The 27,450-nt window shown below is 49.5% G+C and overlaps 1 protein-coding gene across 11 annotated transcripts in view; it reads right to left on the bottom strand.

Annotated features, from left to right (window-relative positions):
- Positions 1-4,636: 4,636 nt before the first annotated feature.
- Positions 4,637-27,450, bottom strand: part of tenm4 (teneurin transmembrane protein 4) — a 139,119-nt gene continuing 116,305 nt past the window's right edge. For all 11 annotated transcript variants that reach the window (XM_023807297.2, XM_072701254.1, XM_072701255.1 and 8 more), the window contains 6 exons: positions 25,989-26,161; positions 22,934-23,169; positions 19,375-19,671; positions 16,238-17,852; positions 13,349-13,491; positions 4,637-8,049 (listed from right to left, as the gene is read on the bottom strand). In XM_023807297.2, coding sequence (XP_023663065.1) covers positions 7,291-8,049; positions 13,349-13,491; positions 16,238-17,852; positions 19,375-19,671; positions 22,934-23,169; positions 25,989-26,161 — 3,223 coding nt within the window. In that variant the 3' untranslated portion in view covers positions 4,637-7,290. The remainder of the gene's footprint in view (positions 8,050-13,348; positions 13,492-16,237; positions 17,853-19,374; positions 19,672-22,933; positions 23,170-25,988; positions 26,162-27,450) is intronic.

The raw sequence follows: 27,450 nt of genomic DNA, 5'->3' as shown, positions 1-27,450 counted from the left end.
CTGGGGTCATGGTGACACCTCCGCAGAGCGCCTCCTCCATTCACACCTGTCAGAACTCACAGGCATGGCGGGGTGCTGACGTGTCCCGGGGGGGGGGGGGGGGGGGCATCTGGGCTACGGCCCCCATATTTAGCTCAGATGACCCTGCCCCTCTCTCCATTCTGATCCTGGGGATGGGGAGCCACTGGTTATCACGTTTGCTGCTTTCTCATCCAGCTTGTTATGGGCTCCGGTTCTCATGGTGCAAGACAAGAGAGGCATTTTCAGACAGTATCGAGCTATTCAGGTCGGGCTTTATAAAGGATTTGGCGTCAATCTGTGCTTGAACAGAAAATAGAGTGACAGCAGCAGGATGGGAATTATGCTTTATTTACCATTTGTACAAGTACTGGTACACTGGAGTGCCTCTTTTCATTTATCCCATCATGCTCAGCTTTGAGACATATATTTACAGACACATAACTGAGAATGAAACTTGGGGTCAAAGCACAGGGTCAGGCAACTTATCCAGCACCTTTGGGGAATTTAGGGGGGGTGGGGTTAAGGGCCTTGCTCAATGGCCCAACAGAGAGGTGACTATACAGCCAATGACAGGATTCAAACCAACAACCCTCCAATTACAGTGGCCTAAGGCACTGAGCCACTCCCCACCCCTACAAGCTAACGAGAATAACGATGGAGTGACCATAGAACCTCCACAGGACCTTGTAATGAATCTGCCAGGGATGGGATTCGAACTTGTGACCCACTGAGCTGCATACTGACCCACTCTCATTAGTGTACTTGGAATGGAGGCTGAAGGTCATTTGTTTGACCTTTGTAATGCTGCATGCCGTGCTGAGGGCGGAGTCACTTACCCAACCCATCGCTGGCTCCGCCCAGAATCCGGGCACTGCAATTCGCTGAATTGTCACTGGCAGCTCGGCAGCTGTGCCTCTAAACACTAAGGAGAAGGCAGAGACCAAAGACGACGGGGCGTGCGCAGGAAGACAGGAACGAGGGAAGGCGGCCATTTTTATACACAACGAGCAGCTTGCCGTGCGGTGACATGGAACACTAACATAGTGTGTCATTAAAAAGGTGCTGGTGGGAGTTTTACTTACACAAAAATGTTCTGAGGGCAGAAATAAAAATGATTGGTGCAAAGGGAAAATCAGATTCTAGAGTAGGTGGGTCCATAAACTGGAGGAGGCACCTGATTGGTTGGACCCACCGCCTCCACAATCTGATTATTGGTTATCACTCCGAACCAGTCATTTTTCCTTCTGCCCACAGAACATTTTTGTGTAAGCAAAACTACCATGAGCTAAAAAGGTACCACCAATGCATGGAGGCCACCAGCAGGGGGCGTACAGTGCCATCGCCCTGGCAACCTTGGGTACCTACTTAATCAGCAGGGATCCGGTAATGCTGATAGAAGGCCTAGTTAATGCAGGGCTGTGTCCATCGGCTTTGTGTCAGAGCGTGATAAGGGGACAAGAACGAGCGGAATCCTGTCACCGTAACTCTCTGCTGCATAGGCACCTACAAGCCCTATTTGTCTGCAGGACATTGTTTGCACCGCAGCTCTGGATCTGAGACCTTCTGCACAGCTGAGCGTAGATCAAGCAGAACAGTCCCTGACACATTCTGAGGACATATGATGATTCTGGATGAGTGTCTGCCAGAGAGATGTAGCCATATTGTTCTTGGGGCTCAACAACCACTAACAGCAGGGCTCTGACGAGGACTAGGGAAGATAAATATTCAGTGGCACTACCTAACCACGCTTAACTAACCAAGGACGCAAGAATAAGCGGGACGACAAGCAGAAGGGCTCCGTAAATATTTAAACAGGCTTCAGTGGCTGAGCGTTGTCGTTAAATTTTGTCGGTGCGTGACTGTCACAGAGAAGGCCGGCTCGCAGCCGTCGCTCTTCGGACCGGCACAGCTGTGCCGTGAGATGAAAAGCAGACGTCAGAAGCCTTCGAGCCCACCCCGGTTAGTGTATCGTTGGCACATGCTCTCCCCCACCCCATCGCCGCTCTGTATGAGAGGAAGCAGATGGAGTCTTCCGGAATGATCCCTAACCAAAGACCAACAGGCTGCCGTCACGATGTTCTAGAGCAGTGAGTGTGTAGGGAACCTCGGAATATGGTTTATGTTTGGCCACCTACCGCATGGATGGTCTGAGAAAACCTAGTCCTTCTTCGTCAGATTATGCCATAGGTTGCATCCAATAAATATCAGCTCTGGAATAAATAATTATTTTATATTATTACCTAAAATGCCACTATTTTAATGAAATGTCTGCTATGCTCTTTACCTTCATATTCGCATATAAATCTTACATGACGTCCATTAATGTCCTATCTTCCAGCCCTAGTAACTCGCAGACATCCTAGCATAATAACCAAATCAATGGTGCTTTTGATAAAACCAGCAAAAACAGGGCATGAAATCGTGTTATTTGTGCTTGAAGGGAGGACTTTAAAATGCCCTCGCCGAAGAATTACTGAAACCAACACAACATACGAGTCACAGGGGAAAAAGGGTCATTATTTTGATTATTGTGATGGTAGAGCCTTCAGAAATCACCCTTAAATGAACTCAAATCGAACTGATATGATAGAGGAAGCAGTACAGATGATGTCCAGGGCCGCAGCCAGTTAATGGACTCACGTCCTCTATTCATCCTTCTGGAAACACAGCGGAGGCGCGGTGTGGAGTCACTTGGCTGAAAATAAGGAGATGCCCTGTGGCCCGGCGGTGGATTTGCATAATTGGGAGCAGAGGCTGAGCCGGTCGCCGCGTGACGCCCCTTGGAAGACGCCGCCACCCCGTAACCTGTGGCACTTTCCAGAAAGTTTCCAAAGAGCAGCCGCGGAAGCGAAGTGGGACTCTCTCAAGTGGCCATAATGAGCCAGAAGCATCGCCTGGAATCGGGTCAGAGCCGTACGCGGGTCACAGCAAACGCTTACTAAACAGAGACAGTAATTAGTAGTTAAGGAACTGAACCCTTGACACTGAGCGCAGAAGCTTCTCACAGAGGTGTGGTAAGTCTTCCCTCCTGTTTTAAAGTGCTTACAAGCCTGCCATTCTGGCTATAGCCTTGGTCCTGCTTCCTCAAAGAGATTCAGGCACCACACATGATCATGCTTACATATTTCATTAACAATCACCGCAATTCGTATCGTTTATAGAAATGCGTCCGCAAAGATGGGAATATAATTTCCACGAGCGTCTTGCGGCCTCGGCCTACTGCCTGCGAACGCTGATCTCATTTACATTTAAACTAGTGGATTACTTCTAATGAAACTTTCCCGAAGAAACTCTCTCTGGTGAGTTCTCAAGCAGGCAGACATTTGCTAAAATTAATCTACTCGGATTACGGCGATTGCCAAGTTTTAATTAGGAGGTGCGTGCGAGCCATGCCAAAGACGTGGCAGGGACTTGAACACACTCACCAGCATTGCCTGTACCACCTGTCAACCACGCCGCAAAAAAGGGAAATATGACAAGTCTGGCATGGCGAGATTCCTCACGGTGAAGCGACCATCTACAACCGCTCAGCCCACAGCGCCCTGAGCTGTCTGTAATACCCAAGACCCCATACCTCCATCCATTATGTCTACACAAATCTCGCTAGGATAATCTCCACGCTACAGCAGCTTGTAGAACCCCACTAATTAGACACATTCTTCATTTTCATTTATTTGCTTATTAAACACTATTACCCAGCTCAAGTGATTCACAGTAGGATATTTCTTGGAGTAATTCGCATGTAGATGCTTTCCTGGTGCGCCGCAGTGCAGTCATTTTGTTTGAAGTGTGGCTCCTTAATCACTGCGCCACCTGCTGTTTATAAAAGGCCCACAGATCCACCACTTCTTCCCTGACATCATCATTTGCAGAAAAACTGGGAGTAAAGAAACGTGCGGAGATATTCACCTGGAAAGAGAGTGTAACCTTTTCTCCGTGCTCGTTTTGCCGCTGTGGGGCCTGGGGTCTCATCCAGGGAGGACAGGGCAGAAGGCAGGGGCATGCAGCCATGGTCACACACACACACACACACACACACACACACACACACACACACACACAATACCAAGGTCTTAGCCTTTGCTATTTGTAATTTCATGAGGTCATGCCTGTAAATTATACATGATGGCATGCTGTAAGACAGCACAGATCAGCTCAGCTCAGCACAGCACAGCATACAGCTCAGCACACAGCTCAGCTCAGCACAACACAGCACACAGGTCAGCACAGCTCAGCACACAGCACAGCACACAGCTCAGCACACAGCTCAGCTCAGCTCAGCACAGCACACAGCTCAGCACAGCACAGCACACAGGTCACAGCTCAGCACACAGCTCAGCTCAGCACACAGGTCAGCACAGCACAGCACACAGCTCAGCACAGCACACAATGACAGCTGATGGCTTGCACAGAAGCATATGTGACTGAGTCCTACAGAACCCAACAAGTTCAGCACTTTCAGCTCTACCTCCCCTTGAACCCGAACCTCTCTCTGCACCACAGGACATGTCAGTCATCAGTCACTCAGTTATGGGGCCAGAGGGACATGGCTGTCACCCCTGTGCGTTGCGCTCACTTGGCACCACAAAACAAAAGAAAAATCGAAAAACAGATGTAAAAAAAATATTTTTCTTTTATTTGGACCTGCACACTACACAGAGAAGCTGAAGTTTGCACACTGACAGGTTACTGACAGAGATCCACCATTTCAGGCACGGGGACAGTGCTTGAAACGTCACATTGAGAACAAAAAGCAAAACAAACAAATGAAAAAAAACAAATTCACTACAAGGAAGGGCTTTGTGGGGGGGGGGGGGGGTACACTGAGCTTTCATCCATAAAAGGCAACAGTAATACAACAGAAATTAAATGAAAAAAATTCAAATGAATCCAAAAGTAAAATCATAGTAATAAAATAAAAAAGTTTCAGAGGAAGCTACATGAGGCTGACTGTCCCGTTTGTAAATCCGGAACACCTCCACCCCCCCAGCCCGGGGTCAGTGGGGGGCAGTCTGCTCATCGACTATGTTACAGGAAGGCAAATCTGTCCAATGTAGGGTGGGGCATGTAATCCCAGCTATGGGCACAAGGGGCACTGCAGGGCCACATTTTCCAGGATGAGAGCTTCCATATGCTGACATCCCCTCCCCCCTCCCCCAGGGAGCCCCACCAGGGAGGCCTATGAAGGGAGATTCCCAGGCCTGCTCTGCACACGAGCACTCAAACTCTGATCTGATGTCTGTGAAGATGCGGTAGTGATGTGCTGTTTCCTCATGAGAAACCCATCATCTGATGAGCTGGATAATACGTGACAAAGATCCCTGCAGATCATCCATAACAAAGTCCCACGTCACGTTCACAGAAAGACTCTTTGAGCATCAGCACGGAAATGGAAGAATTACAACCTTTACAGTGTAAACACGGGGAGAATTTAAATACAACAGCACATTCTCCAATTTAAAAAAGCGCTTTTCCACTGCCACCAAGAACCAAGCCATACCCACCCAGTGCTGCGACCTGGCAGCTTTCCATTGCAAAGTATGCAGGCCGTGTCCAGCGCGTACCCAAGCCGTAACCTGGACCTGCTTACTAGGAGGGCCGAAAGCGTGACCAAAGCCGGCCAGATTGGTCGAAATGCACGGAGATACCGGTGATCTGCATCAATATTCATGGATTATCTGAAGGAAAAAAGGGTATATTCTACATATTATTCATTATTAGTAACGTCGCACATTGCGATGTATTCCCGAAAACTCAAACCTTGAACATTTACAACTTCCTACTTCAAAACATACTACAGAAAAGCTGAACGCAACGGATACGTAACGAAAATTTACACGTGAATGCTAATTCTCACAGACATGCTGGCAGAAATTAGCACATAGTAAAAAGAAAATAATAACAATTGCAGATAGTAAATCATGATGTACACAGTGAGAACAGCTAATGAGCATCTCTTCAGTTTTACGTCACTGTCGTTCTCCAAACCCGGCAACGCCTTTACTGAACTGACTCTTCTGCAGTGGAATCCGAAGCGAGCTGGAACCGCACTGTAACTACTGGTCGGTTCCTGTATTACAGTGGAAAAGCGCCAACAGACTCTGAGTACTTAACTTGGAAGGACTCATTTCAGTACAAAACTAAACGTTTCCACACATACATATACAACTCGTTAAATTATAGCGATAAAAGCACTTATAAGTATTAATAATGCTCAAAATCCCTTTTATCATGTTGTTCATGGATGCAAAATGAGAAAATGTCTTTTACAAATAAATATTCGTTAACAAAAAAGTTCCCCAAACATGTTCATACTTTAAGTGTGTAAACACCCTTTTAATTGTTCAAGTACAACAGATAGCAATAAAAGAGACGAGAGTTCACATTTCTGAAGTCACATTTGTTATACTGTATCTTTATATATATGTGTATATATATAAAAAACTCAATAACGAAATTAAAAAAACATTCAGGGAAAATACCTTCTGCACAGAACTGCATGTCCCACAAAACTGACAGGACTTGCTGGAATCATCGCAACCTCTCTACTGACTGTGAGGGAGTTTGAGAAACACGGGAATCTCTTCTGACCGTCTCTCGTGTAAGCTACAGTCTTTCCTTGCAAATCCGACACTGCATTTAATTCAGGAGAAAAACAGGATGCTTTTGTTTAGAATGATACAGGACTGGAGGTTCTGGTCTCTCCCAATCACATGGCAATCTAAAGACAGCCAGTGAAAGACAGCCAGTGAAAGACAGCCATCTAAATTGGTTAATGGTCAACCTCTCCGCACTGGCGGCGAGCAGAGAGGCCACAGTTCAGATCATCTGTCTTTTTTTAATTTTATTTTTTTTATTTTGAAAGATCATGTGGAATTGCGACATAGCAAAGCTTTGGACGACGTTGGGGGGGATGGGGTGGGGCCACATCTGACTGGTGCAGACTGAGGCTCCGGCTGGTCACACCGTCAATAAAAAAGCAGCGGTTTAGAAGGGATTTGGCCGGGTACGGGAAAGCGAATAGCGAGTCACAGGTCACCTCCAAGTGGCACCACATTCCTCCAACAATGGTGATTCCCCCCAGGAGGACAAAGACAGAAAGGAATCTTAGGCTGGGGGAATCGAGATACGGCGGGATCGCCCGTGTAGCCTTCAAAACGCACAAACTTCGACCACGGTCAATGGAACCGGGCCGTGAACGGGAATGGAACGTGTGCAGCTGTCTTTGGCAAGTGTTCCCAAACGCTCGGCCTGTGGGGGGCGGTCATGTCACCTGCGGCCCATCTCGCTCTGTCTCAGGAAGTGGATGTTACTGATGCTATCTGCCAGCTCCGGGTACTGCTCCACCGACACCACGTGGTAGCCGTCGTATCCCGGCACCCGGCCGGAACTGAGCAGCTGTTGCCGCTCTGCGTCAGCCCAGGGGCGAGAACTGTCCTCGCCATCCTGCAGCCGCTGGCGCTCCTGGGCCCAGGCCTGGGCCACAGCCCTGTGGCGGGCCAGCTCCAGCACGCGGGCCCTCTCCTCATCCAGACTGCTGCCGTAGCGCACGTTAAGGCTCAGCGCGCCGTGCTGCAGCTGGATGTCGGTGGTTCGTCGAGTCCGGCCGCCCACCACGGCATTGACCTGCGCCACGGTGGCGTTGACGCCCGTCTCCAGCGTGCGGCGTCCCGACGTCATGCCCAGCAGGGCCAGGTCCGCCTCCACGGGGCCCATCTTGATGAAATAGTGTGTGTCGACGCCGTCGATGGTGAAGTGCAGATCTCGCAGGTACAGGGCTTTGTTCAGGATGGTTGCCAGCCTACGGCCATCCTCGCTGGCCACGCTGATAATGTCAGTGGCCACCTGGCCATCACGGATGGCGAACTTCACGCCCTTGCCGAATATGGAAGCTGTTGAGGCGAAGAAGACCGCCCCCTGGGGGGCGGGGCAGCCAGCGCTGCTCATACCGTAGATGGCTCCGAATTGCTCCAACTTGACGAAGTCCTTCAGCTGCCTCTGAACCTCGCACTGCACGCCCAGCACCGACTGCAAAACAAGACAGTCTCAATCAATGCCAGATCAAGCCCACACAGTCAGAGAGCACATCCCTTCCATGCCTCCACCCCAGTGCATCCGTCACTGCTCTGCTCATCTCCACCCTCTTTTCAAATGTCTCACCTCGCTCCCTGGATATTCTCCCTACTTGGCAAATTTTTATTGGTTGAGGAAGCAGGAAACCTCTTTTTAACACGGGGCCTCCACATTGGACGGCTCATTAGTTCCGTCCTGAGAGTGACGCCCCCACATGGGCATGTGCGGATAAAGCAGTGAGGCGCACTGGGGCTTGCCGCTGTTCCGCCTGCCTGGATCTGTCTGGTTTACTGGCTTTCCACACTGGCTCTTATACATGCTGGCATCACGTCGGCAAAACCCAACAGGAATGATTCCCAGTGGGAATGGGAATTATTCTAACTCGTTCTCATCAGAAAAGACGGCAGGGGTCCTGGGACTCTGCTGACGGCACGTGGGGCTCTCATGGCACGATGAGGAGGACCGCGGTGATGAAGGCCCGCATCGTGAACACAGCTGCCGCGTACGTGCTTAACACGGACCCTCGCTCTCCTTCCGCCGCGAATTTATACACCTCCTCCACCGGACGCGAGAATCCAAGCAGAAGCTGAGCAAACATTTGTTTGGCTGCTCACCAAACCCCAGCTAAGCAGGAGAGAAGCAGGCCGGGGGTCGTACAGCAGAGAAGGCGGCTTTGTAATGCGCGCCGTCCACCTAAATCTCTTAGGGATGTCAAACAGGTGCCCTCTGCAGCCAGAGCCCCGCTTTTCACAGCATATATAAATACAGCCCGCAGTGGCCATTAGCTGGGCCCAGTTAAGTGCAGAGATATCAGGGTCACGTCACTTGTCAGCGACCCGCTGAGCAGCTGAGGAACCCTATCTCACGTTAGCCTTTAAAGTCGCCAGGCAAAATGCCTGTATTATATACCGCGAAGAATCAAGTTGTCTTTCTGGCCCTAAATACCACCTTTTAAAGCACACTAGAGCTGGAAATCCACAGAAACCCTCAACTCGCTCTCCGAAGATGCGTAAAGCGGGTGGCCGCGTGACCCCCGCCGCGTGCCGCTGCCCGACAGACTCCCTCCTGCCTGTTTATAGCCAAAATCATAAAAACAGCTCCTTATGAAACGTCTGCCAAGTCTCAGCCCACAGAAACAGACTGGCTGCAGCGGCGTCTCTAATGTCCTTTAAGAAGTGAGCTGGAGTCACAGCCTGTGGCGGAACAAACTGAGCAGTGCCGCATTGCTCCCCCAGCCCTCCAGGGGGCGATGTTCCCGAGCTGTCAAGCCATAGCAGCTACTGTTACTAAATCTGTCTTTCCAACAACGCTGGCATGCCCGCTGTTGGCCCAGCAGGCAGTGGGCAGTCATGGTATCTGAGACACCCGCCCCAAAAGCTAAGCGAGTGAAGTGGGTTTGGGAACTGCGTGGGGGTGGTGCCCCTCCATCCGGCCGTCCATCCTGCCTTAACACCAATTTAGTCCTTGGAGACCAAGGTTCACCTTCAGCTCTCTGCTGATAGGTGCAGGACATGCCCAGACTCCTGCCCGCAATGGCTGGCTGAATCACTGACCGCAGACGAGGATCTGGCTCTGCAGCGGCTGCGTCACGCAGCCCGTCTGCGTGACACCGTGCCCAGCGGCGCATGCATAATTGGATTCGATAAGGACGCGTCTTTCCCTTCCAGCGCAGGAATTCGCCAAGATAAACAAGCGTCAAAACATAAGAGTCAGCCAGACTCTCGAAAATAGGAGAGGCGAATTAATCGCATTAGTGGCTGCAAAGTTACCAAAAACAGCCTCTTTAATAAAACAAACTTGCAGATTGCACCCCAGCCTTTCAAATTACTCATCCGAAGCTCGGTACATTGGTGACAACAAAATTTTACTTCAGGCTAACACAAAATTAGCGGATTTTGCCTGCTTTCTCCTTGGGAGCCGGCGGGTGACCTCAATCTGACATCGACGAGATAAAGCCGCGGTCCTCCTAATAGAGGAGGCCGGTCGTGTTGCGGGGACAGATGTGGGGAGGCTGGCAGTGTTGATTTAATCCCGGCTCCTCAATGCGGGTGACACCTCTGATGGTCTTTCTCAATGGATGACGGATCGTTTCCATTCAATTTCTGTAGCCTCTCAGACAATGTGGAAATACCGAATTACTTTCAAAATCAATTGTCCTGCACAGGCTCACAGGTGCACGCTATTGGAAAGGTCGATGGCTGAAGCCCGAATGTAGGACGGTCTCGCACTTCCTGAGAGAATTTTCCTTTTTTGTGTTTCTGTCTTTCACGCCATATTGATGTCTCCAGGAGGTCCTGATAAGACCTCACAGAGGACAGGACCAGCCATAAATCATCATTCACAGCCCAGATGGCTGTTAATCTTCTCCTCAGCAATGTCTGCTGATCATTCACAGCTGGTCTACGCTTGTCTTTGTTCATCAGTAAATAGCAGCTGAAATCATACCTCTGGACCAGACCTGACCACCTCGCTAGTATCTACACCTCCATTCATATTTAGTGTTCGTTTGGTATTTGGAGGATTATAAATAATAAGAATGTCACAGTGGTGCAAGTGAACCCTGATCATTCCATCCAGGTCACGTCACCAAAGCAGCTGGAAAGATTAGGAAAAAGATGTAAGACACAGTCATACAAAGGTAGAGCAGTAGCTAACAGCTGGGTTGGTCTTCTTTCCAAATCACAGATCTTCTGGCTTCTGTCCCGACCACTGAGGAATATACAGCCATGGAAAGACCACGCTATATTTTTAAACAAATCTGCATTTTTAAATTCTGATTTAATCGTGGTTCTGCTGACAGAGAGCTATGCTGAGCAGCAGGTTGCTTCCAGGTTCAAAATTTCTAAGACAGCAGAACTTAAGAATAAGGTGAAGCAGGAGACACCGGGAACGACCAGAAACCAGCCAGGTAAAGGGCAGAAGCGACTTTCTAATGCCGGAGATGACTGTCAACTTATCTGACAGTTTCTCATGAATCAGACAATGACATCAAGTGACCTTCAAAGGGAATGGGAAACATTAAGTGCAAGTGTGAAGTGCACTGCTAGGACAGTTCATATCAGGCTCCTAGAAGCAGGACTGAAATCCCATAAAGCAAGGAAGAAGCCCTTCATTAATGAGAAGCAGAGAAGAACCAGGTTGCAGTTTGCATATATATATATATATATACACTCACCTAAAGGATTATTAGGAACACCATACTAATATGGTGTTTGACCCCCTTTCGCCTTCAGAACTGCCTTAATTCTACGTGGCATTGATTCAACAAGGTGCTGAAAGCATTCTTTAGAAATGTTGGCCCATATTGATAGGATAGCATCTTGCAGTTGATGGAGATTTGTGGGATGCACATCCAGGGCACGAAGCTCCCGTTCCACCACATCCCAAAGATGCTCTATTGGGTTGAGATCTGAAGACTGTGGGGGCCATTTTAGTACAGTGAACTCATTGTCATGTTCAAGAAACCAATTTGAAATTATTCGAGCTTTGTGACATGGTGCATTATCCTGCTGGAAGTAGCCATCAGAGGATGGGTACATGGTGGTCATAAAGGGATGGACATGGTCAGAAACAATGCTCAGGTAGGCCGTGGCATTTAAAGGATGCCCAATTGGCACTAAGGGGCCTAAAGTGTGCCAAGAAAACATCCCCCACACCATTACACCACCACTACCAGCCTGCACAGTGGTAACAAGGCATGATGGATCCATGTTCTCATTCTGTTTACGCCAAATTCTGACTCTACCATTTGAATGTCTCAATAGAAATCGAGACTCATCAGACCAGGCAACATTTTTCCAGTCTTCAACTGTCCAATTTTGGTGAGCTCGTGCAAATTGTAGCCTCTTTTTCCTATTTGTAGTGGAGATGAGTGGTACCCGGTGGGGTCTTCTGCTGTTGTAGCCCATCCGCCTCAAGGTTGTGCGTGTTGTGGCTTCACAAATGCTTTGCTGCATACCTCGGTTGTAACGAGTAGTTATTTCAGTCAAAGTTGCTCTTCTATCAGCTTGAATCAGTCGGCCCATTCTCCTCTGACCTCTAGCATCAGCAAGGCATTTTCGCCCACAGGACTGCCGCATACTGGATGTTTTTCCCTTTGCACACCATTCTTTGTAAATCCTAGAAATGGTTGTGCGTGAAAATCCCAGTAACTGAGCAGATTGTGAAATCCTCAGACCGGCCCGTCTGGCACCAACAACCATGCCACGCTCAAAATTGCTTAAATCACCTTTCTTTCCCATTCTGACATTCAGTTTGGAGTTCAGGAGATTGTCTTGACCAGGACCACACCCCTAAATGCATTGAAGCAACTGCCATGTGATTGGTTGATTAGATAATTGCATTAATGAGAAATTGAACAGGTGTTCCTAATAATCCTTTAGGTGAGTGTATATATATATATATATATATATATATATATATATATATTATTCATTATTCACAGACGCAGATCCATAAACTGAGAAATGAGTGAAATGACTGTGCTGTGGTCTCTTAATTTTTTCCATGGCTGTATATTAACTTCATATGGACTAATGCCTTCCAAAGACCATCTTCAGATATTTCATTGTGTCAGTGAGGGAGTCCTTCTTGTGAGAAGACCTTCTGGGCAACCTCCAAGCAGAAAATGCTGCAGTGCTACCACACGTCTTCAAAAATAACCCTAATGATACCGTGTATCCATTTCAAAAGCCATATCGAGGTCTCAGTCCCGCTGCTGGTGTGACGGATACCATCCTGGCTCATAGATAGCATGGGCTGAGTAACATAAGGTACGGAAGTGATCTGAAACAGGCCTTATCGTGTTCAGAATCATCGGCATGGAAACTGCGGGGTCGTGGGGATCTGTGGAGAACCTACAGGGCCCCATTTTTCAGCAGAAAGGATCGCCTGCATTTGCCGGCATCGTAAAACCGACTGAAAGCGCACGGGGCGTGCGGCTTCTGCAAGCCGTCCATCTGGAAGGCGGCCCAGGAAGACAGCGGCAAACTCCTCAATTATTCAAGGGACTCGAAGGCGATTGAGGAGCCTGATAAATGCGGCATTTCAGGGCGTCTGGTTCCTATTTGGTAGAGTGTGAAATTGAGAGGCGAGTCTCAAATCAATGTCTGGGGTAGAGGACGGGAGGAGGGAACTCCTTTCAGGGCAGGAGAATCGACACAGGCCCCCACCCACCCCCTAATTAAAGAGCCAAAACCCTGATGAATATTACTGAAAGTAGGAGACTGCTGTGGCCTCTTCTAGAGGAACTTACCCTAGTGCTGTCCCACTCCTGGGTCTTTATCTGTGTCCGGACCAGCTCGTACGACGGCTCCATGGTCTCCGTGTTGGGCTTCGCATATCCGGGAATGACGTTGTACAGCTGGAAGCCAAAAGTCAGCAGCCAGCTGTTGACATCTGTGGCAGGACGAGACAGAGAGCGAATGAGGGGACGAGGAGGCGAGCACACGCGTGAAGGCGAGAACACGCGTGAAGGCAAACACACGCGTGAAGGCGAGCGGAGCGAAGCGCAGGCTGAACAGATCCTACAGGCTTTCGGGGGAATGGAGTCGTCTGTCTTCTTAGGTCACCGCAAGACATGCAGCATTTCCAATACGACATCAGTCTGTATGGTTCTCTCCCAAGTGAAGTTACTTTCTAAGTTTCTATATGGTTTTAAGATGACGAGACACACACATCTATATGCAGAATATAAACTGCACTCTTATGGTAACATGGATCTGGATTCTAAGAAGCTGAGATCCAGGATCAGCCTCAGCAGGTTCCACACCCTCAAAACAAAGATGGATTAAAAACAGACCAACAGCAGGACGACATCGTGTGTGAACCTGCTGAATGGTTTTTTAAAATCAATACTTCCCATCCCAGTCCTCGGGGGACTCCCAGACAGGCCACATATTTGCTTTCCCAGCTCCCAACACGTCTGTACCAGGTGATCGGTGTTCTTGATTGGCTGGGAGGTGGGATGGAACAAAAATATAGGCTGTCTGGGGGCCCCTGTGGACTGGCTTTGGGGAACACTGGTTAAGCGGGTTTTTAGTGGATGTCAGTCTATGCTGAAGGCAATTCAGCACCCTTACAGTAAAACCGGCCCAAGTTATTCTATTCAAAGACATTGAAAATCAGCCACCAGGTTACTGAGAGTCCATCTGTCTGTGACAGACACATGAAAGAGCACAAACCCCCGGATCTTAGGAATCCTCTCATGCTGGGCTTCTACTCCCGCCTGAAGACACCTGCGGGGGGGCCATGTTGCGAACGCCGCACTGCCTTTTACCAGCCTTGTGTCGGTGCCCTTTCGCCATTCCCTGCACGGACATCGCCTCGCATTCAGGTAGCTGCCACGCCAAAGGCCAGCTGCCTTCACCATCGGCACATAATTCATGCTATGGATGCAGCCTGAATAACCTTTAGAGACTGCTTTTTATGGGCAGGTACCGGACCGACGATCCTCACTCCTATGTTTCGGAAGCAAAGGCCATTTCCGAAAGAAACTCCAACAGGTCGTTAATTTTGACGACTTCGTACCTTAATCCCTAACCCGCTTTTTTCCTTCATGAAAAGGTCAGTAGTTTAAAAATGACGTTCTGTAATGAGCAACGACTTGACCTAAACACCATTACATGAAGGTGATTTTTTTTTTCTCCATTTAGCTCACTTTTTGCTGACGTTAAGAGATCACCATCAACCCGAAACGAGCTTTTCGTTGTCCCTGTATCGTAGAGGCTGACACAGCTCCCTATACTGGAGATTTGTTTAAGTACAATAAAAAGACCCCCTTAATCCGCGGAGATAGAACAGAAATGTCTGAACTATCAGTCACTACAGAGAGGGCCTTGCGTATATCCAAATACGGGAGACTCTGTTTAACATTCAGCTTCCGGCGCAGAGCTTAACAGCGAAGGCAGAGCTGCTCGCTCTTAAGCTGGGTATTTGACGGCGTGGTCGTACGCGGGAGGACACGCACAGTGTGTCCGTGTGCTGGAGCCGGAGGAAATGACAGCTATGTCACCCTACGGCAGGGACACCCATGGATACCCTGACAGTCTCACGGAGGCAGCGTTTTACAGAGACCCCTAAATACAGGAGTGTGCAAAAGTCTTAGGCAGTCAAGAGAAATGTTTAAAGCCATTTGTCCGGGTATTAAGTGCACTTTTGCTCAGAACAGAAAACACAATTTAGCATTAGAACATGTGCAAATTAAGAAATACGCAATAAAAACTAGTAAAAATGTCTTCCGTTCTTCGAGGAGTTCCTGACGTCTTGTTGGATGGCTAGATGAACAGCGCTTCAGCTCCCAAACCTCTCCTCAGGGGCACCCTAGCCATTACATGTATTCATTAAATTTAAACACCAGCACATTTAATTAATTAATTTAATTAGAAAAGTCAATGGGATATTGATTAGCTATACGAGGTGTGTTAGCGGTCGGGTCAAAAAACACCTGGGTGTAGTGGATGGCTGCTGCAAATTCTGGGGTGATTTTCAGCAGAGGTTTCGAAATGGCTAAGCTAACATGTTTTAGCAGGTATAATATCATGCTTTTATATCAACGTGAAGCTAAACATTTTCTCTGGCTGCCTAAGACTTTTGCCCATTAATGTACTGTATATAAAATTCTCTGTACAAGGGAGGTGGGTAAGAAGACAGGGGGCCACAACTGCTCTAATCGGACTTAACCAGATCTCTGTCTCGTCCCGTTGCAGCATTTTAGAGATGATCCAAACCGACTATCTCAGGGTGATGCTATGCAAACTATAATCACGCTTTTGCCGGCTTGCCGAATGTGCACCGCGAAGTATTCCCCGGGGAGGGCGGCCCGATATCCCCCTCCCAGCTGTCACGGGCTCTGCATTACAAAGCGTGTTCCTTTGTGTCCCTTTGTTCTGCCGTTCCCCATTGTGTCCACCTGTCTTCTCGCTGGCCCCCCACCCGGACGCTGCGGAATAATGTCATCTCTTAGGGACGGGAGGGTGCTGCGCCACACTGTTCCTCCTGACTGTTTGGAAAATGAAAATCATTCAGCGATAAGCCAGGGGAGGATAATGATGCAAAGAATACAAAGCATCAGCGTCTCCTGCACCGTAACCCTCACCTCGGGAGCCGGACCCGTGTGCGGCTTTGTGCGGCGCCAGCCTCTCACCTGTCATGTAGCACCTGATCTCATGGCTGTTGCTGATGGGGTTGTTGTTCTTGAACATGTACAGGTTGAAAGGGGCGATGTTCTCGCTGTTGAGACGCCTCCACACGTCGTGGTCCGGCGTGGTCCAGCGGCCGGCCAGCACGTCATAATCCTTGCGCCCCAGGTGGACCAGCTTGGTGAGGGGGTCGTAGAGACCTCCCTGGTAGCCGACGATGAGCTGCAGGCTGGGGTTGGAGTCCATGTAGACCTCGCCGTAGGCCGTGTGCAGGATCTGCTTGATCATCTGGCCTGTGCCGCTGAAGACGGCCAGCGGCGTGCCGATGTTGTCGCACGCCACGTAGAACTCGTCGCCGCTGCTCAGCTCCATAGCAAAGAGGTGCCCTTGCAGGTCATAGTAGAGGGAGGTGATCTCCGAGCTGGAGTGATTGTACATGTGTGTGACCCTGGTGGGGCTGGAGAGGTCGGCATAGAAGAACTGCAGGTGCTGCCCACTGCTGCTCTTGCTGGACACCCTGCGGCCGAGGCCGTCGTAGCGATACCGGATGCTCCAGCTGTTCACTTTGCTGTAAACCTTCACCAGCAGTCCGGCAGAGTTGTACTCGAAGTACTCGCTTCCCCTTTGCCTGAGGAAGCCATCTTCATCCATCCTGTACTGGATGTCCCCCAGCCTGGTTATGCGGTCCCTCAGGTCATAGCGGAGCGGGATGAGCCGAGCACTGTTGCCAGGGCTAAGCAGGTGCAGGTTCCCATTTAAGTCATAGCTGTATCTCCAGAGGGGTTTGTCGTTGATGGACACCACCTGTAGCTGGCCGTCGGCGTCGTACTCATAGGAGTAGCGGGAGGTGTTGGCATATGGTCCCACCTTGAGCTCCTTGCCGACCACCCGGCCCATGTTGTCGTACTGCACCATCATCCAGAACATGAGCGAGCGGAAGATTTCGTACTGCACCTCCTTCACGCGCCCGTAGGCGTCGAAGTGCTTGGTGTGTGTCATGACGGCCGTGGTGATGATCTGGTTGATGTCGTAGTAGATCACCCCGAACTTGCCGAACTGCTCGGTCTTGCCGGACACGTCGTCATAACGGTACAGGTCGATAGGCAGCGGTGTCTCATTGATGACGGCCTGCATGCTCGTCACCCGGAAGCTGTTGTCGTAGTTGTAGTCGAAACGGGCGTTGACCATGCCTTCCTCGCTGAAGCGAAAGATCTGCCGGTCGATGAGTGGGCCCATTTGCCGGTAGCGTATGGTGCAGGTAAAGCCTTCGCTCTGCAAGTTGACGGTCTTCAGCATGCCCGAGGCCTCATCGTATGTGAAGGCCACGCGTGACGTGTCATACAGAACTTCGAGCAGCTTGGACAGCTTGCCGTACTTGTAGATGACGCGCCTCCCAGTAGCCAGGTAAGTGGTCTGCAGCAACTCCCCATCCTCGCTGAAGTCCTGCAGCACTGAGCTGTTACCTTCGGGGGCTCGGTAGGTGTTTCTATAGTAACCGATGGAACGGGTGGTCTCCAGAGTCTGGCGGGCAACGTTGGGCATGGTCACAGAAGAGAGACGGTCGTTCTTATCAAACTCAAAGATGTACTGTCTCTGGCTGTAGAGCAGGAGCACCATGGACTGTAGGGGAGGAACGAAAGAGGCAGGTGAAGGAAATTAACAGCAGCTGATTGGACACAAACCCAGGGACCTATGCATACATCCTCCCAATGTCAAAACCCGGTGATGGAATCCGAGTTCTGACTGGCCAATCCTGGGAAGCACACTCAGTCATGCAGTAACGTTATTTTAGCTTGTTTGCGGACTGTGGAGGAAAGAACACGACAGCAGGGGGCACGCAAAAGGAAGAGGATGGATTCATGCCCACCACCCTGGCAGTGTGAGGTGCCACCCACATAAATAAGTAACTAATGCGTCTTTAATTAATCAAAATAAAAAACATATGTTCTCATGTTTAAAAGATAAGCATATTTCCAGATGTACCCTCTATGACAATAGCTCAGGCTTGAATTACTGTTTCATTAGTAATTCTTGTTAAATATTTCTGTCCTCTTTTCCTTTCCTAAATCCCCCAATGAATGTCTAAAATTGCTGCTAGTCTCATGACTTTCAAATGTTGCAAAACCTAAGAGGCCATTCATCACTTAAAAAAAAAAAATCTATTTTCAGATGAAAAATATTTATATGGATCAGAAGGAAGATTTAGAAAAGTATCATCTGAAGTAATATTCTGTGTCAAATGAGAGACTCCATTTCTTTTGATGTGAAATTTTGGGATACTCATCTGAGTCCAGAATCCCTCAGCGTTACGCCACATCAGTTGGGTAGCAGCGTGATGAAAACATCTTGTTGGGAAGTAAATGGCGTGTTAAAGACGTGGAAGGGCCTTCACTGTGGTAAATCTGTATGCAAATCTCCCCTCTCGCCTCAAAAGTCTTCAGCCTCATTAACCAGTAGTAAGCGACAGTTACCCCACTACTACCTACTTCCAAATAACAGTTAATGTAGTTTCTGTTAATTTTACATTGTGTTTGGCAATTTTACATAACATTACTTGGAATTAGGGATTATAATAGCACATTGATTTACTTTTTACTGATTCGCCTGGTTGGCTGTATGTGTACGGCTACAGAAAATTAATCGACACACTTCCGACCAAGGGGTGCAGTGGTTAGCACAGTGGCCTCACACCTCTGGCACGTACAGTAGGTTTGAGTCTCCACCAGAATTCCCTGTATGTGGGGTTTGCATGTTCTCCCTGTGTTGTCATGGAGATTCCTCTGGGTACTCAGATTTCCCCCCACAGTTCAAACACACACTGAGGCTAACTGGAGTTACCAAATGCCAATTGGTATGCATGTGTGAGTGAATGGTATGTGAGTCTGCCCTGTGATAGGTTGGTGCTCTGTCCTGGGTTGTTCCCTGCCTTGTTCATATAGGCTCTGGACCCCCTCTGACTCTGAGTAGGACAAGCAGGAAATGGACTTCTGACCAATCAGATTTTAGCATTTGGCAGCGCCATGGTATATTTAACCAGTTTCTGATCTTTGTCGAAGGTCTTGCTTGCTCTTACTTTTTATTAAACTCTCTTTGGAGAACGTGACTTGTGAAATGTACCACTGTAATGCAGAGTGATCTCTACCTTCTCGAGGTAAGTGTAGCTCCAAGACTTTCCATCGGCGAATGTCTGCGACACGATGCGCCCGTTGCGGTCGTACTCCATGCGCACAGACATGGTGCCCCGCTGGATCCCTGCCACCTGCCCCCCGGGGGAGTAGGTGACGTTGACACCATTGAGGCGGCTGCTGGGGGCCCAGAGCGTTGGCCGGCCCGCCTGGTCGTAGTGGATGCGCAGCATGAACTTCCTGTGGTCGTCATACACCTTCTCCGTCCTGGTGATGCGGTCAAAGTCCAACGAGAGCAGGTTCCTGTTATGCACCTGTGGAAATGAAAGAAGGTTCTGTGACGAAGGCCGCTTGTCAACGAAAGTCTCACGTCCCGGGGCATTTTTAAGGAATCCACACCCTCATGCATCATCAGAGTCACTGTTTGCGAGATCTTTCTGCCTGTAATATGCGGCCATCATCCCTAACCGTGGTACAGAGGTGTCAAGAGCTTCAACTTCAAGCGACGTCGCTGTGATTAGAAGAATTAGCGCGTGTCTCGGTTTATTCAGCGAAACAGCGGCAGTCCAATCCACCCAATGCTCGGCAACCATTGAACCGTCCCTGAGCTTTCAGATAAGCATTATCACAAGGAGACAACATTCCTCTCGCTCTGGAGCGGCACCTGCATCCAAACGACGTGTGAATGACACTTCGCTGAGAATCGCTCCGGTTTCTCTCCTTTTTAATGCATGCGGTATCGCGGCCTTGATCCCAGCTGTGATCGGAATAGAGAGGCGTTCTTCGCGAGCGGTAATTCGAGGAGGGCGCCGACACGTCAGTCGGCAGTGAGCCTGTCTGAGAGTCACTCAAATGGCCAGGTGGCCCCTGTTCACACTTCACGGGCAATGCAGCAAGAGCCCAAGAACTCATTGTTTCAACTTGCTGTAGATAAGAGAAACCCATGGGGACTTTGGCACAGTCGGAGGCGGCGAGCGGAGGACTCAGCCCCGTCTAGATGGCCACACCGAATTTCCCTGTGCGTCAAGCATGGAAAATATGTCACTAATAGGCAACTGAGGGCATAATTTTATACTAGGACAAAACCCTGCTGGCGTGTTCACTCAGGAGATGGAGACCTAGGGGTCGCAACAACCTACAGCCCCCATCCAATGATCCTCTATGTGTCATGGCGGGGGTCACATGCTCCAGATGGAAACCTCGGCTGCCAGAATAGCTGTGCTTAGTCTTGTTTACTCTTTTAAAAGCTTGCCCTGAAGCAGGAATGGAGACAGATCTGACAGCCTAAGAACCACAAAGAGATGTGAAGGTTCGAGATGACAGAAGCGAGAAAGAGAGAGCCAGCGGGAGGTGTTAAAGGTGTGTGCCAGGAAAAGGGGGGGGGGGGGGGGTTAGTCATTTACCCTTCAAAGTGCTGGTGGGACACGGAGAGCCTCACGCACGCTAATGATTGTTAGCATCGAGTTCATACACTCAGCTGAAGAGCATGGCTGAGAAAACGCTAACGCAGAAAGTCAGAGGCAGAAACGGCTAATTACGCCGTTGGGCGGGAAGTGGTTGCGTGCGGGAGGGGGCCGGGGAAGGGGGGGGGGCGCCTTCATCAGCGGCGAGGTCCGCAGCCTCGCTGCATTGTTTACCATAACGTAATTAAGCCCATATCTAGTGTGGCCTCACCCACGTCGTTAAGCACTGATTTATGCTTCTCATTTGTTGCAAAAAAACTTTGATTTTTTAATTAGCACAGACGCACCTGCACAAGATTTATCACGAAGGTGAACTAGCTGTTAACTAGCAGGCAGACCGAGATCTGCATCTCTTTTGAAAAGCCCGGACAAATTAATTAAGAGGTCAGGTAATAGGAAATTGGGCGGGAGGGGGTCTCATAACGAGGACTAGGATCGGCTGGTCTGTTCCCATCGTTAATCATCGGCTACAACAACAGAGAGGAATGAACATCGCTAAGGCAGAAAATGTTGTTAGCCACCCTCAAACTCTGACGTGCACAGATGTCCTCAAACGCCCCGGTCGTGCGGCACGGCTCACCGTCAAAAGGCTACTCCCCCCCCCGTAAATGGTGAGCGAGATTTTCCAGGACACAGTGGTGAGAGAGACAAAACGCTTCCAGGAGTCAGGCTCGGGCCAAAGACTGAAAAAGCTCCTTGGGCTTGCCGGGCCCGCGAGAGCACAATCCGTCTCCTGGGAACTTCTCTAACTTGGACGAATTCCGTAAATAGGATATTCTGAAGGAGAGCAGGATGCGGGGCCCTGGACGGGTACAGTCAAGAAGGATAATGTGTCTCACTTTACTGTACGGATCACAAGTAGAGCCCCGCAGTTTGAGACACCAGCCAGGGAGCCTCTTACGACAAACACGGCCCGTCTGAGGAGGCTTTACACAACCGGCCAGACCAACACCAGCTACCTGCTGAGTGTAAAACCCGCCATCGTAATGAGACCCCAACAAACCGACATGAGGAGAAAAGTCTCGACTCGTCTGTCACGTTCTCGGATTTCTGTGCGCCGGCGGTTCCTTCTGCAAGCCGATTCGCTGACATAGCAGAAGGACATGGTCGCCCAGCACCACCCTGGGCCCTGTGGTCTGATGGGGAAATCGCAGACCGCGTCACACCCGTAGCGCTCCGGTGTGTCATCGTTAAGTGGTCGTCTCGTAAAGCTGGGCCCGTGTGCCAGCTGGCTCCCGCGGATCGAGTGCCTCGTGGCCGCCTGTCCGGGGTAGCCAGTGATTATCCTGTCAAGATTCAAGCAGCCATCCCTTTCTCACTGACTCACAGCTATGCTGACGTCCCAGTCATGATGAAGGGTGCGCGCCCATCATGCAACCGAATATACTGCGGGTGAGGTCACAGGGGCATTGGCTCAGGCTGAAAGTTGATTGGCTCCCAGAATGCCCTGTCACTCACTTATTCAAAACACGTCATCAAATAATAGAACTGCTGGCCCCTCTGTATGAATTATGGCTCCTCTAAGCCCATCCCCCCATCTTAATGAGTCCCAGAATTACCCCTGGAGTCACATGTGCTTCTGATAGCAAACCCTGAAGCTTACATATCATGTGACCTTGCAGAGGACCTGTTTACACAGGCGGCATCCTGGGGACTAAGATGTATGTTTTTGCTTCTCCTCTTATCTGGGCTCCACCTTTACTCCTCTACAGGGAGGACCATCAGAAAGAGCTCAGCCTCAATGTGAGGAAAAGGTCACCATAGCGACAGATGTTCAGTCCCTCAGATTCCATCCTTCTCAGTTGTCTGTGCATGTGTATGAAATGATGCTTCAGTTGCCATTTGCAGGTACATTGAAATGTTTTGTTTTGCATATCCCATCTTTGAAACATACTACACTAACATATATATTCGATATATATATGTGTGTGTGTGTGTGTCACCCCTGGGGCATTTTTCTTTTGTTTGGGGGGGGGTAAAGACCTTTCTTAAGGGTCAACAGACATGTGACTATTTTGCCAAAGATGGGATTTGAACCGGTGACCTTCCGATCCCAGGCATAGAGGCCTAACGCACTGAGCCTCATGCCCTCCCCATGCTCCCGCATACTCACCCGCAGTCTCCGCCCATACACGGTCACCTGACCGCGTGCCTGCTCCTTGCGCTGCCGCCACTCCACCAGGTTGAGGCCGTTGTCGATGGGCAGGGTGACGTTCCTGCGGCTGACGGTAGGGATGACGGTTCCCGCCAGAAGGTGGGGCTCCGTGTGCAGGGTCACCTCCATGCCGTTGGCCAGCACCAGCTGCAGCGAGCCATCCAGACCCACAGAGTAGCTGTTCCGCACCTGGTCTGGAGGGACGAGAGTCAACCACCTACTGGTTACACCAGGCAGCCCAGAATTGTGCTTAATGCAGACCTTTTGCCTCGTAGCCAGAATGGAACAGGCAGTTTGGAGACTTTCACTGAATAAATGTGTCAGTACCATCGTCAGTCACTCTCTGAACTACTGGGCAGTAATCACAAAGCACAAGACACTTGACAAGAATTTCATGATGAGTGAAACTTCAAAGGTTCCTTCAGGTAACTGCTCCAATCACGGCCTTCTCCCACCTGGAGCGCTTTTGCCGTGGTCTATGGTGTTCCTTTCCATATCAAACACACTCATCTTGACCTATTCTGCTCCCTGTCTTCTCAATCACCACCTTCCCCTAAACTGCGACTAACTCAGGTTAACCCTGACATGGACCCCCCCCCTCCAATCAATGTCCTACATGTGTATCTCACAAAGACCCCCGATCGGGCCCTTGCTGCGACATCCGTCACATCAGAGTAGCTCGCGACAGCAGAATCATGTCAGCTGTTGAACTGAAGACCTGCGTGGGTAGATAGGAAGATGAAGATAGAGTCCCTCTGTGCTGTCAACGTGTCGGTGTGGAGATGTTCCTGTGGAGGGTTCCTGGTGCAGCCTCAACAGTTCAAGTACCTGTTTCTCTTTGCTTACATGTAAAAATTCAAAAATGATGAGAAGCACCACGTGGTGTTTTCATTTACCCCAGTCTCCCGCAGAGCTAAAGAGGACTGGTGGACGTTATTTATAGAAAACCCACTTAACAACCCCAACATGGCTGCAGGCTATGTGCCGATTGTGCTGTACTTGATCATTTTACGCTGTTCTATATACCAGCGAACCCCCAAGTGGTTCACGGGGACACAAATAAAAAAACCTTGAAATTAGTAAAGTGACCAAATTCTCCAGTCAGCGTGATAACAGCGTGCCAACGATGAGAACGCTAGGCAAAGCGACAGACGCGGCTGGGCGGTGAGTTTTAGGGAGGACTTCAAACCGCGCGAGAGAGCAAATTTCACCCTAGTGAGGTTTGTCATCGTGAAAAACCGTAAAGCTCCGGGGAAATCCATTAACGCTTGGCAGGAGCGATTCTGCTCAGAAACGTACGCTGAGCTCAATTTAGTACGATGTCCTGAACGAGCGAATGAAAGACCAAGACATCGCTGCCACGACATTTAATCACAGAGACTGAAGAAATAAACTCCACTTAAGACCCAGCAAAAGCTGGTTTTGGTTCAAGACTGTTTAATTTGACAAGAAGCCTTTTCCATCCTCGGAATTAGCATAACTCCGATAAGGTAGCAGTCCTCGTCTGGCCAACCAGTCTATGCCAACAAAGTGCAATTTGTCAGTTTAATTGCTTCCATAGCCCCACGAAAGTGTCAGAAGCTCATGAAATGAGTAGGAAATTACGAAGGCTCAATTAGCGGTAGATGGGAGACGGCACATAATTCTGTCACTGGCCGTCTCCGTCCCCAGGTGGGTGAATTGAGCCCCCAGGTAGATATGGGTGAAAAATGTAGCCTTTTAAAACCCCTTCAACATTCATCGCCAAGACCCACTTGGCCTCGCGTCGGAAGGACGCCGCAGCTTTGATGAATTCCTTGTTCATTAAGGACCGCTGTGATTTCATTCGTTGCCAGAGAGGAGACTAATTAGACCACGGCACATATTTAAAAAAAAACACATTTTTAGATATATACATACGCAGGACGGAGTTTTAAACATCAGGTTGCATTCTGTTTAAGAATCGTGCAAACACTTGGATTGCTAAACATTTGCAAGGTACAGAAACTTGATGGAGTGTGAATCTGCTCAAAGTGGGTTTCTGTGCGGATGCAACTTTTTAGAAGGTGCTTTCTGAGCGTGGAGAGGACCTACTTAAAGTCCGGTGAGAGAATAATGCAGAAGGACACGGATCAGCAGAAATACGCAGCCGAACCAAAAAACACTCTCAGTTGTTTTAGCGAATATGAGCTCTTTCATCTGGGACTTTTAGCTGTCAAAATGCTGGTGGACATTTATCAGAAATAACTTAGTAATAACGTTGGTAATTATGGGTAAATGATGACTGTTTTGAGTTACCCAACTTGATGTAGGGAAACTGCCTAGCATGATTGAAGTTTTAACTCCTGGTTACACTTACATGTATCGATTCCGTGCTGAGAATACGTGCAATTATTTTCAGATTATAACATCTGAGTTGCTGACTCCTCCTCTGTCCCCCCACAGGTGGGAGGAAAGGGCCCGCGCGCACGAACACGGAAGCGGCATGCAGGGACAAGGTGACCCATGTCACCGCGTGATTACTGAGGTGTCAGCGAGCGAACCGGACAATGGTGAATTAATTAACGGGGGGGCCTCCCCGCCAGACGAGTGTCCCGCTGCAAGGTCACCGCTATGAGGCCACCGGGCCGGCCTGCCTATTACCGCCAGCCCCACGGGTTATCATCTCGCCTTTCAGACGGGTCCCCGTCGGGGGGAGGGGATCGATGCCCGAGGGGTGGCATTCATCAAATTAAAGTGTTACCATGGAAAAACCTTTACGGCCTCCAACAAAGTGAGACGGGAGGGTTCAATAGTTAATCAATATGGTGGGGGCTCAGGAGCAGGGTATCAAAAATTCATGCTATATAGGAAATTCGTGGGCCTGGCGCCAGGAAACGACGTCCTATGAGCACGAAAGGTCTCGTTTTCTATCTGTTTCCTTCAGAAAACAGGACGGTCCCAAGCTGGCCGACTGGTATTTAAAGCAGTACATGGGCGTGAGTTTAACTCTGTTCTCACCACAGCGTTGCCGTCAAGCACGAAAGATACTTACCCTGGGTCAAGGTGTAGAAAGTGCCGGAAGCAGACAGGTTGGTGGTGATGATGATGTCCTCCTTGCTGGATCCCTCGGTCTGCACCCTGACCGAGTTGTCCAGGTGGGTGTGGAAGCTGCTGACCTGCCCGGTGGGGTAGGTGATGTTGGTGAGCCGGCCGTGGCTGTCATACCTGCGCAGGCGAGATGGAAAAAGCCGTCAGGGGAGATGATGGAGGAAGACAAGCCCCTTCCACATATACCCGCGTACAGACCGCACCTACACACCCACGTGACAGACTGTACCTACACACCCGTGTTACAGACCATACCTACACACCCACGTTACAGACCACACCTACACACCCGTGTTACAGACCGCATATGCACACCCACGTTACAGACCACACCCACGTCACAGAAAGCACCTACACACCCGCGTCGCAGACCACACCTACACACCTGCGTCACAGACCACACCTACACACCCATGTCACAGACCACCCCTACACACCCGCGTCGCAGACCACACCTACACACCCGCGTCACAGACCACACCTACACACCCGCGTCACAGACCGCACATGCACACCCACGTTACAGACCGTACATACACACCCACGCTACAGACTGTACCTGCACACCCATGTAACAGAGCATCCCCTTAATGACAGACGGGGACACCCAACAAGCATTTATAAAGTTATCTACCGGCACCAGTGCTGACATAATCTAAAAGCCCCCCCCCTTTCCCCCCAGTGTAGCTGGGGGCTTGACAAAAAAACATGTGTGAGATCGCAGGTCTGTCTGTCCCTTTTTGAAGTGGCCCTTCACAATTGCTAAATTAAATTGTATCTAAAAGCTAAATGACTGGTACAGGACTTAATTAATTTCAGGCAGAGAGCATGATAAAACGTCTGACTGAGTGGAAACACTGTTAAACACTTGATTATCTGGAGATTAATGGCGGGGTCTGTACAGCTCCGAAGCAAGGAAATTACAGGTCCGACCCTCAGGTGGCAACGTGACCTTCCGAGCTAATTACGGTAAAACAAGGTAAAGTCCTTATTGGGGTTAAATTATACATGAAAGACTAAGTCCTGCCTGTAGGGAAATATCATGCTTAAGTCTTCTCTCTAAGTAAACAGTCCAAGTCTTACAGTGGATTACAGGTGTGTGAGAGAGAGACAGAGAGAGAGAGAGAGAGAGAGGAGAGAGAGAGAGAGAGAGGCTGTTCCCAGGCCAGTCTACATCATTCAGCTTCTTTTTGATTAGCAGCACTGCGTCGCACACGGGCGGCCCGATTAGGAAAACCCATTAATGGAAAGTAAAGATTTATTTTCATTACTTATTGAAAGCTGTTATCCGGTTCGGAAAAAAGTCAGTCTACGTGTGAACTAAATGAAGTAAGGACAGAATTTTAATTACGGCCGCTCACGGTACTTTTTACACGGAGGATAATGGAAAGCTGTCCAGTTCTCCG

Source organism: Paramormyrops kingsleyae, chromosome 17 (genome assembly GCF_048594095.1).
Source record: "Paramormyrops kingsleyae isolate MSU_618 chromosome 17, PKINGS_0.4, whole genome shotgun sequence".
Lineage (NCBI taxonomy): Eukaryota > Metazoa > Chordata > Actinopteri > Osteoglossiformes > Mormyridae > Paramormyrops > Paramormyrops kingsleyae.
Note: the sequence above shows the minus strand (reverse complement) of the source record. Positions and strands in the feature narration are given on the sequence as shown.